The sequence below is a fragment of the Fundulus heteroclitus genome, chromosome 20, assembly GCF_011125445.2.
Source record: "Fundulus heteroclitus isolate FHET01 chromosome 20, MU-UCD_Fhet_4.1, whole genome shotgun sequence".
In the NCBI taxonomy this organism is placed as follows: domain Eukaryota; kingdom Metazoa; phylum Chordata; class Actinopteri; order Cyprinodontiformes; family Fundulidae; genus Fundulus; species Fundulus heteroclitus.
The window spans coordinates 5,649,305-5,660,664 of record NC_046380.1 but is presented as its reverse complement, the minus strand read 5'-3'; the positions used below and the strand labels follow the sequence as shown (position 1 = coordinate 5,660,664).

At 41.7% G+C, this 11,360-nt stretch overlaps 1 protein-coding gene across 1 annotated transcript in view; it reads right to left on the bottom strand.

Annotated features, from left to right (window-relative positions):
- Positions 1–7,128: 7,128 nt before the first annotated feature.
- The window catches only part of chd6 (chromodomain helicase DNA binding protein 6), a 104,862-nt gene continuing 100,630 nt past the window's right edge, over positions 7,129–11,360 (bottom strand). Inside the window, exons 44-45 of the mRNA XM_036152011.1 lie at positions 10,828–10,932; positions 7,129–10,737 (exon numbers count right to left, since the gene is read on the bottom strand). Of these exons, the coding sequence (XP_036007904.1) occupies positions 9,574–10,737; positions 10,828–10,932 (1,269 nt within the window). The 3' untranslated portion in view covers positions 7,129–9,573. The remainder of the gene's footprint in view (positions 10,738–10,827; positions 10,933–11,360) is intronic.

Below are 11,360 nucleotides of genomic sequence, written 5' to 3'. Positions count from 1 at the left end.
GGTGGGGGAAACTTTTCTACCCAGAGTTGGTGGCTTTTTGTTGAATAGATTCAACCTGAGGAATGATGCGTTCAATTTAGTTGGAAAATTGAGACGCAGGTCTGTGAATGACTGCTGGAGCCAGGAGTTTACAGGACGGCGACGCCCCGTCAGCAGGACGTCTGCTGCCGATGTTTGATAGAAATAATGCATCCCTCAGCATTTTAAACATTGAATTACCAACCAGCTGAAGTTCTGCAGCAATCTCTGCGTTTTATTCCCACAGCAGCCATATTTAGTTTAGAGAGTCAGGATCCCTTTGATTTTCCAGATTGGAAATATGACTTTGTGAGGTTTTTCCAGTTGTTTTTGTCCGACGTTAAACTTTTAAATTCTGAATATTTTGGAGAAAGAATGGGCGAAAGTGCAAATAGTCTCTTTTTATTGTAAAAAAGATGGGCCGTTGTTGTTTTTTTAATTGAAAATTTTGTAAAACATGTTGAATCTGATTTTTTTTTTTTCTTGTAATGATTGACAAAGTTTCAAAACTCAGATTTACAACATTATATTTCCCGTCTCATTTCCAGCAAATTCTTCTAAAATATGGATAAAAAAAAACTTCTAGAAGTCCTTCAGTAGAGCAGCAGAATGTCTGCAAGACTCAATTTGGATCGTTTCTGAAGGCAAAAAGAAAAACATGGTTTCATCTTGTCATTAAATGTATATTTTTTTTTGTTTTATTTCTTCTAATTTTGGCCAAAGATAAAGGAGGCTTTCGGATGGATTAGAAAGTAAGAAACTGCACATTCAGTCTACAGTTTATTCATTTTTAAAAAGGAGTTCCTGCAGACTTTGCATCTAAATCTCATGTCTTAAGCCTTTTTAGTTGGTAACTGTTTTATAATATAACTGATGTATACATGAAATGATGTACTATTTTCATCCAGGATGATTTAGCTGAGGTTGCACAAGATGTAAGCTTTCCTTCTGCATTTTCCAGAGCGAATTCAATCTTTTTGCCTTTTTTCACCCCCATTTACTGCATATTTATCACTTTTTCAGTGACGACATGGGACATTATTCCACAAAATGGACGTATCACTCAGTAAATGTAGATGTTTTGATATTATCCCAGATGTCTTTGCTTGTTTTTCTGAGTTCAGATGTGCAAAAACTGGCATACTTTATGTAGAAACTGGCAAATGCAGCCGACTGAGTTGATTTGATTAAAAACTGCACATTTCTGATGTTTTAATGAACCTCTCCTCTCATGCATCTTTTGCTCGGACATGTTTTGTTTTCTGATCCCCCCCCCCCCACCCCCGAGGGTTAAGCTGTCAGATTAAAACAAGCTGCTAATGTTCTAAACCTTGGTGTGGCGTTATTTTATTTCTCTTTTACAGCAGTTATGACCAAGTCTCCACAAAAACCACAGCGTCTCTCTGATCCTCAGACCCAACAGCAGATAAAAACTGATGCACTGCAAAAAGGGAACTAAAAAGGAAGTAAAATTGTCTTGAGATTCATGCATTTTTTCTTGATTTGAGCAACTAAATTACTATTTGCCAATGGAATGAGTATTTTTACCCCAAAAATAAGATTATTAGCTATCCTGCATTTTAATTACGATGGAGATTAATTGTTAATTTAAGTGCAAAAATTGTATTCCATTGGCAAATAGTCTTATTTTAACTGCTCAAATTAAGGAAAAAAACAAAACACTAATTTCAAGAAAGTCTTACTTTTAGTTCCCTTTTTGCAGTGCAACAGCCAATAAAAACTGATGCACTGCAAAAGGGGAACTAAAAAGTAAGAAAAAATGTCTTGAAATTAGCATTTTTCCTTGATGTGAGGAGCTAATTAAGACTATTTGCCAATGGAATTAGTATTTTTACCCCTAAAATAATTAAATATACTGCACTTGAAATAAGATGGCGATGAATTGTTTCTATTCTAAGTGCAAAAATCTCATTCTATTGGCCAATTGTCTTATTTAGCTGCTCAAATCAAGGAAACTACACTGATTTGAAGAAAATTTCACTTACTTTTAGTTCACTTTTCTGCAGTGTTCGGTTCAGGATTGTAACTGGCTGAGGGTGAAAACTCTGTGCCTGCCTTATAAAATTAATATAAAGTTTGTTTTTTTTAGGTTTCTGACTAGGGTCAGTTCCCTGTTCCAGTCGCTAGACGATAGGAAAACTCCTACATGTCCTCAGCTCCCCTCACCATCCTCTGCAGGGCGCTAACATGCTACCACATTTCATAGTTTTATCTAAAAGTTGCACCATTTTCCTTCTTACTTCAGTAAACTGCAAGTGGGAACTAAAAGTAAGTAAAATCTTCTTGAAATGAGTGTATTTTTCCTTGGTTTGAGCAGCTAAATAAGACTGTTTGCCAATGGAATAAGATTTTTGCACTTAAAATAAGAACAATTCATCTCCATCATCTTATCTCAAGTGCAGGATATCTATTTTATTTTAGGGGTAAAAATACTCATGCCATTGGCAAATAGCCTCATCTAGCTGCTCAAATCAAGGAAAAATACTCTAATTTCAAGAAGATTTTATTTACTTTCAGTTCCCTTTTTGCAGTGTAATACACACTTTACACTGAGTAAGGATTGTTTATAGGTAAAAATGTAGGAATAAGTTGTTTTTAATACTGCAACTCATACTTCTGGTTCTTCATCGTCTAAAAACCAGACCCGTTTTCAGCAGATTGTTTTGTGCTCCTCCCCTTTCATGAGATCTGAGGCGCAGAAAGAACATTTCCAGGTTAAACGTTCGGAAAGTCTCCAAACATTGCAAAAAGGGAACTAAAAGTAAGTGAAATTTTCTTGAAATCATTGTAATTTTCCTTGATTAGAGCAGGTAAATAAGACTATCTGCCAATGGAGTAAGACTTTCGCACTTAAAATGGGAACAATTCATCTCCATCGTCCTATTTCAAGTGCAGGATAACTAATTATGTTATTTTAGAGATGAATTGTTCCTATTTTAAGTGCAAAAATCTTATTCTATTGGCAAATAGTCTTATTTACCTGCTCAAATCAAGGTAAAACACACTCATTTCAAGAATTTTTTTTACTTATTTTTAGTTTCCTTTTTGCAGTGAACCTGAAGTTTCCTCCACATAAAGGGCTCTCGGTGTGTTAACCGAATCATGTACGGCAGACAAGGGGAACTTGAAAGTCATCTTTTATTGCACAATAAAAGATCACACATACCATGTTTTGACTTGTCAGATTGGTCCACATGGGAATATAGAGCGCTATAGATACAAATAAGAAAAGAAGGAACCAAAAAGATAAAAAACCCATCCGTGTGATCCATTTTTTTCATTTTATTTTTTTTTAGTTAGGATGGGTTCGCAGCGTCGGGATCAGACACTTTCTCCACTTCTGTGACCTTCGAAGCTACATTGCACTTTGTCCAGCGGCGCCTCAGATTTTATTTCACAACTTGGCTGCGAGGCGGGTGGATTCAGACGCACGCTGGGTGAAGATGATGAAGTTCCCGCTTAATAATCCCTAAAAACCTGCAGCTCTGCCCACCCAAGTCATCGCCTCGCTGACGCGCTCAGTCTGTCCGGAGGTTTTACGGTCGAGCCGTTTGCTGTAACGTCGAGCTTCCAGGTAGACGTCGGTAGAAAACAAAAAAACGGGCACAATGAAATGATAAAACCGTTTCAGGCTTGGGTTAAAAAGAGTACATTTTAAAAACATAGATTTCAATATCGGAAGAATAAAACTAATCCAGATCCAAATCGGTAAAACTCTGGCAGGAAAACATTTCAGTCTGTGCCGTCATTTAGGCAGAAAACACTTGACCTTTTTGTCCGCCGACTTTATAAGGCAAACATTATAAAGAACATTTAAGTTTACAAAGAAAGAAAAAAAATAAAACATAGAATAACCAGATCAGAGGAATACTTGAAGGTAAAGTGGACTTGAGCGGAGATCTCATCCCTTTGTGAGTGGAAGTGAGAAACTGCAGGAAGTGAATTTAAACATTTTAAAAAGCAAACTCAAGAGTTGGTTAGGAAGTTTAAAATCATACGTTTGACTTTCACGTTGTTGAATCTGCCAAATCATCCAGCATTACCCTCTGGGTCTGGACGGTCTTTATCTTAAAAACTAAATAAGCTACGCGTGTTTGAGGAAACCACTCGCCGCCATCTTGGCGCCCAAATGTCGGCGGAGCACGACGGCACCAAACTGGATCGTAAATTTAGGGAAATATTCAGTGATTGCGCTTTGTTTTCTCGTGAAGTCACTAAGCGAAAAGGAAAAAAAATAAATAAATCAGACCAGGTTAATTTCCATGTGAACCAAAATGCTTGGGTATTTCAGGGTCGATTCCAGAGTAACAAAAACAGCCATCATTTAGTCGTGAGACAACAATGTAAAGACTAGAACTGTACAATAAATACATCGTTTCTGATCAGTTTTACACACTGAGGTGACCTCGATGGAAAAAAAAAACAAAAATAAAATAAACGCTGCCAAAAGGTCGCACTCGCTGCCCACGAGTCTGTTTAAAGTCTCCACGCGGAAACGGGGGACAGGAAGTGATGTACAGCCGCCAGAGTCTCTCCCTCGTTAAACGGGCCCGGAGTTACTTTTACAGAAATAAAATCCAACAGCGACATCTGAAACATTTCACTGGAAAGCTCAACTTTTAAATTCTCATTTCTTTTTGTTTCCAGCCTTTGTGGATGCTACATGGTGTCCCGGTTTTCCTGCTTACAGACGTTAGGTTGGAGTTTGGGAGCTGAATTTAACCTTAAAGCGAGATTTTTTTAATTTAATTTTAAGTGTTCTTGTCTGGAGTAGTTCTGAGCAGTTAGTATCTTACCCTTAATATGTGACATGATGTCGTCCACCAACAGTGTGCAAGAAGAACTAGTTTTAATCCAGGTCAGAGATTAAAACTGATTCACTTTTGAAACTCTTCTGAACTAAATTCACCAAACTGGAATTGTTGATTGGTCAACATTGTTCTGTAAAGTAAACTAAAAATATACAGATCACGATGTCCTTACAGGTAGATCTCAGTAAACAGAAATATGCGATCTGACGAGGCTCATTTGTCTAATTAAAAGTAGCCTCTGGAAATAACCTTTCAGCAGGTAATGAACATAATTCTCATTAAAGCCACATTTTTGTATTAAAAATATAATTTCTATTGAACTGGTGTGATATTCTAATCTGTTGTCTTTTTGCTAGCTGTGAGCAGAAAATCCTCATTAACAGAAATAAAATGCTTGAAAACATTCGTTTGTGATTAATCTATGCGTTTCACTTGGCTAATTAAAATAAATTTTTCAATAATATTTGAATTTAATGATTTTAATTATTTGCAACCCTGGACTTCTCCAGCATCATATTAAAGGACAAATTCTTTTAAAAGCTGCGGTCATTAACAAGTTTTGCTGCTTTAGGTGTTGGAGAGGAAAGCGGCTCTGAAACGTGAAATAAATTCCTAAAGACTACATTTTTAATACCGCAGACTCTTAAAGCTTTGCTAAGTGGGGCCTTATCCGGATCGCTTAAACACGGCAGCCGACAAAATCTCCAATCCTGTTAATCAAACATCTGTGTTGCTGCGCTGGCTTCAGCTTTCTTACAGATGGTTGGAAAGTGAACCGAACCATCGTTGTTCTCCTTGTCTCTATGGTACTTGAAACATTAATAATAATATTAATAATAATAATAATAATGCATTTTATTTATAAATAATCTGTTGAATCCATACACTCTTGACACAATGAAGAGATAATGGTATACATGTGATAACTCCTTAATGATAATCTCCAGTGGCTTTCTTCTCACAGAAACCAAGCTGAAAATGGACCGTCGCACACAGTTGGACCTTTGATTCTGTGCGTCATTTTCCTTGTAGTAAAAAAAACTTGGAGCTAGATATTTATCACTTCTACGGGTTTTGCTTATGTTTACTAAGTCACTAGCTTCTCAAATGAAGATCTACATCTTGCCACTGACAAGCCAATTCCGTCACAGCTACAGAATAAACAAAAGAAATCTTGTCTTATTTACCCGCAGGTAAGGATACAGGGTGTCCAATTTGATACAAGAGCTGTATGAGGCAGTTTCTAAAATTTAAGAACCAATGGTTAGAAAACCAGAGCAAACACGGCTCATAACTTTATGCTAGGTGGACTTAGCAAACATTTACGCTAGGTGGACTTAGCAAACATTTACGCTAGGTGGACTTAGCAAACATTTACGCTAGGTGGACTTAGCAAACATTTACGCTAGGTGGACTTAAACATTTACGCTAGGTGGACTTAAACATTTACGCTAGGTGGACTTTGCTAAGTCCACCTAGTGTAAATGTTTGCTAACAGTTGTGCTAGGTGGACTTAGCAAACAGTTATGCTAGGTGGATTTAGCAAACATTTAAGCTAGGTGAAATTAGCAAACAGTTATGCTAGGTGGATTTAGCAAACATTTATGCTAGGTGAAGTTAGCAAACAGTTATGCTAGGTGGATTTAGCAAACATTTAAGCTAGGTGAAATTAGCAAACAGTTATGCTAGGTGGATTTAGCAAACATTTATGCTAGGTGGATTTAGCAAACATTTATGCTAGGTGGATTTAGGAAACATTTATACTAACCTAGCATAAATGTTGCAAAGTCCACCTGTGGACTTTGCAACATTTATGCTAGGTTAGGTTAGCAATCCAGATGTTACTTGGTTGTGAAAATAACTGTCAAGTTTATGAAGCAAAATAAATGATATAACATGCTTAATTTGGCTCTTAATGAACATTTATTACTTTGAGTTGCCTTAGATGATGGACATTCCCATTGATATATTACTGGATATGACAGCATGACACACAGGAGCCACTGCTATGCATAGAGTCAGGGCGTCTGCAGATGCAGGATCAGAAAAACAGTTTTGGTTATTTTTTAAGCCCAGTAACATTTTATAATTGGATTAAAAAATAGTTTCTTAGTGTTGAATGCAATTGAAATCTCATAAAATGTAATTTCCGAGACGTTCTATGAAAAATAAGTGATGCACACAGGTATGGCATGAAAAGTAGTGTTTAAAATACTGCAACAAAACATTTTATCTTAATGTTTAAATATAGGCTAAATAAAATACTATGATACAAGGATTTCACTTATTAGTGGAGTTTATTAAGGGTACACAGAATATGAATTTCTGGACATCTTAGCATTAAATATGTTTTAAGCTAGTTGTGCTGGATAGACTATGCTAGTGTTTTGACTTAACATCATGTCTGACTTGCGTTATTACAAACAAATATAAATTTACAGCTGACCAGAGCTGTTTTATTTTTATCCTCTACTTCTCTCTGCTCCTCCTTTCCCCCATGGCCATATTTACAAAAAAAATCTGATAAGAATTAAGAGAGCTACGACTGTTTTTCTTTTGACAGATGTGTGCTCACTCTTCATTGGAACTGCATGCTGTTGTTGACAAGACTGGGATGTCCTAGGCAGTAATATTTATCAATGTCCGTTTCCTCTGAGTAGCCGTTACCTCGACTCCTTCATGAGAAGCTAGTTCTGTCTGCTGTCCACTGTGGTGAAGATATTGATTGCTCAGAACTACTCCACACAATCCCACTCAAAAACAAACGAGTCAAGTCAATCTGTGCGAAAACAATTTATCTGTTGGTGCAAAATCTCCTCGACTGACACCCACCCCCACCCCCTTTTTACCATTTAATAATCCCATATTAGGTTGTCGCATCACTATGGAAATGGGACGAAATGTGCAAGTATTTTTAACCCAACTTTAGAGGCACTGATACGCAAATGTTTGTGCTTTTAGGGACGACTGATTTGACTTTTAGGAATTAATGTAGTGAGTAATAAACTGAGGTACCTTCCATTACTGTTGGCTCTCCATCACCAAGGCCGTGCACACACAGACAGACGGGAGACGAACCGAAAACAAAAAACACAAAAACACCACCTTACAGGGAGATGTCACAGACCATCTGTACAAAAGATACCAGAGCTAGAAATAAGGCATTTTACTTTGAAAAACACAATGAAACTGAGAGGAAAAAAAGAATGTCATATTTGGTGAAAGTTTGGCAAAAATAAGAAAAATATAATAAATTATACGGAGCCACAAACTTTGTGACAAGGCAACGACTATGGATTTTTTTTTTCTTCTTCTTCTTCCTTTGTTTTATCAACAAGAAAATGTGACCTGTCAGGACCAAACACGGCAAAAAAAATAAAATAAAACGTGTGCGCATGCATGCACACATCCAAACGTTCTCCCCTCGCACTCACACGGCGTAACGGAAACTAAAAACACGGGTTCACACAAAGACGCTGTGCAAAAAAAAAAACATGTTTTCAGGGATGAAAACCCGAAGAAGACGAAGGTGACCCATACAAGCAACGACGGAAACCTTTCCAACCCCGTCGACACAACTGGGAGTAGAACCAGCGACTTGCATCCTTTCAATGTACAGTACGGTCCGTTTGATTCCACCCCCCATCGGTGGAATCAAGAGGAAAGAAATACATGGCGCACTTAAAAAAAGACAGCAATGTACAGCGATAGATTTACAGATGAAATATTACACGTGTGACCTGCTATCTGAGGAAACAGCGAGGCTTCAGTCATCTTTTTTTTTTTTCTTTTTTTCAGTTTCCTCTTCTTTTTTCCTTTTTCTAAAATCAGGACAAAACCTCAACTTGGAGCTTCAGATCACGATTTAAGTTACTTTGCACTTTTCCCAATGATTTCAGGAGAAAAACACTCAAACCCCTCTCTGCTGCTCACTGTCTGCAGGTTAAAACTGCTCCCCTGCTGCCCCCTGGTGGCCAGACCGGACTCCTAACTGGACTGGAGCACTTTTAAAAAAAGGGGAGTTTAAGAACGGCATGATCCAAAACAAATCCCATGATTGTTCTTTGCTTTTGGAGAAAGAAAACAATTTAAAAAGCAGGAGTTCCTTTTTTCTCAGAACCTGCACTGTGCTCAACGGCCATGTTAATATACGACCAAAACAACAAGATCGAATCTAAGGTGCAGACTTTTAGTGTTATTACCCGGTAGCTATAAAAACTGAGAGAAGTTAGTATTAAATGCAGTAAAACTGATTTTCATTTTAAAAATTTAAGATGCAGGAATTAACTCTCCCTTTTGCTTCAGCGGCGACCGAATCTGGGAGTGTTTCAGATTTCTGAGGAATTCAGTATTGCACAAGTTTTACAGGAACCAGAGGAGTGTGCAGCAACCATCTCGGACCACCGGGGGGCGCTCCCCCGTCTTCGGGTCGCTCCGTCGGCCGTTCTTGCTCCTGAATCAGTCTCGACGCGGAAAGATGGAGGAGGAATACAGAGATTATTTTACTCTACTGGTGTTTTCTTTTCGTTTACGGTGGAGTGGAGAGGGAGTGGGCGGGGTTCCTGGTATATAAACATGACCAATGTGAATATAATCATCATCATCATAACAAAAGTCTTTACATGGACGTTGACTTACAGACTCGGCACAAACTTTACACGGCTGCTCGGCGGAGGAGAGAGCAGCGTCGGAGGAGACGGGGAGGAGGTGCTTCCTTCTTCTTCTACGCCACCTCCCGCTCCTCGCTGTCCCGTTTGTCCACCTCGTCTCCCGTCTCCTCCGACCCTTCCTCCTTCTCCTCGACCGCGGCTTTCTCGCCGCGCCCATCGGAGTCCGGGCGTTGCGAAGGTCCGTCCTCGGCGGCTCCACGCCCGGCCTGGCTCTCCTCGGCCGGAGCTGCGCCCGCCTCAGACGGCGAGGCGGCGGCGGCGGGGTGGGAGGAGCCACCGCTGGCTGTAACTGTACTTTCCCTCTCCTCCGCATCCCCCGTCCCTACCTTCCCTTTCTCCCTCTCCTCGTCCTCCCGCGCCCGTTTCCTTCTCCGCTTGGGGCTGCCCGGCGAGCCGTCGGCGGCGGCGGCGCCCTGAGGCACGGCCGGCAGCGTCATGATGCCGCCGTGAGGGAGGAACATGTGCGGGTACAGCAGGCCGTGGGACATGCCCGGGATCAGGAAAGGGTTAAAGGTGTGATGGTTGCCGGCGGCGGGCCCCAGGTGGACCCTGCTGGTGGAGGTGATGACGGCTGCAGCCTCCGCCGGTCGTTTGGCTCCCTCCGGCGCCGCTTTCTCCTTGTCGCCGCCCGGCGCGGAGGAAGCGGCGCCGTCCGCGGCGGCGGCGGCGGAGGACGGACTGGCCGCCTCGGACGCCGCGGCCGTAGTGGTGACGTTGGTGGTGGACGCCGACGCAGACGCCGAGGAAGAGGGCGAGTTGGAGGAGGAGCCGGGGTGATGGGGCGGCGCGGCGTGCGCCATCATGGTGCCGACGCTGAACAGGGCGTGCTGCGGGATGCCGGCGCCGTGAGGGTGCGGGATGCCGTGCAGCATCATGGGCAGCATGCTCAAACCGTTCTTCGCGTCGTCCGCCGCCGACGCCGACGACGATCCGGCCGCGGGGAATCCGTGCGGGAATCCGGCCGCCATGATCCCAGAGATGGGGATCCCCGGAATGGCGCCGCGGAGGTTCTGCAGGGTCACTATGGACTCCATGCTGCCGATCAAGCCGCCGTTCATGTAGAGCGGGGCGCCGAGGCCCGTGGAGGAGGCGTCCGAGACGGAGAGGAGCGGCTTCGGCATCTCGCTGCGAGGCCGGCGGCCGCGGCGCCGCGAGCCCGGATCCCGGTTGACCGGCTCCGTCAGGATGCGAGAGAACTTTCCCTCGGGAAGGAAGCCCTGGAGCGGGAGAGCGACACAATGAGGGAGTTAAAGCTAAAAGCTGTGAAACACCTGGACGGCTACCAGCAGAGAACAGGTGAGACTCACAGAGTGTTTTACCACCTCCGCCCAGTCGGGGGCAACAAAGTACTCAGAGTTGGCGTCGAGCCACCTGGAAAGCTCCTTTATCGCCGGAGCCATGGCGCCGCCGAGCTGCAGGAGACGGAGACAAACATGAGCTAATGTCTGAAGGCCATGAAATTAAATTGAATAGAAAGATTTTTAAAAAAGGGAAAAATCCCACAATTTAGAGCGTTATAAAAATATAAAAACATATTTCCATTAAATTATGCTCTGGCCATTCTTGCTGTTCACATATCTGCAGGTGTAGAATCTAGAGACCAGAAATATGCTAACTTTTCTTCTTCCCCATCAGTTTCTACCCATCCAGCAGCTGTACCCTCCTCTTCCTCACCCTTCCTCCTGGTTCTGGGTCTAAAACGTGTTTTTCCGCTGTCCTGGTTATAGAAAAATAAAAGAAATGCTGGGATGTTTCAGGAAAAGATCTGGTGTCAAATGAACCGACAGACTTCCTGCACCAAAGCTGTCATCACAGAGGTGGAAATCAAGTTTGACCCATA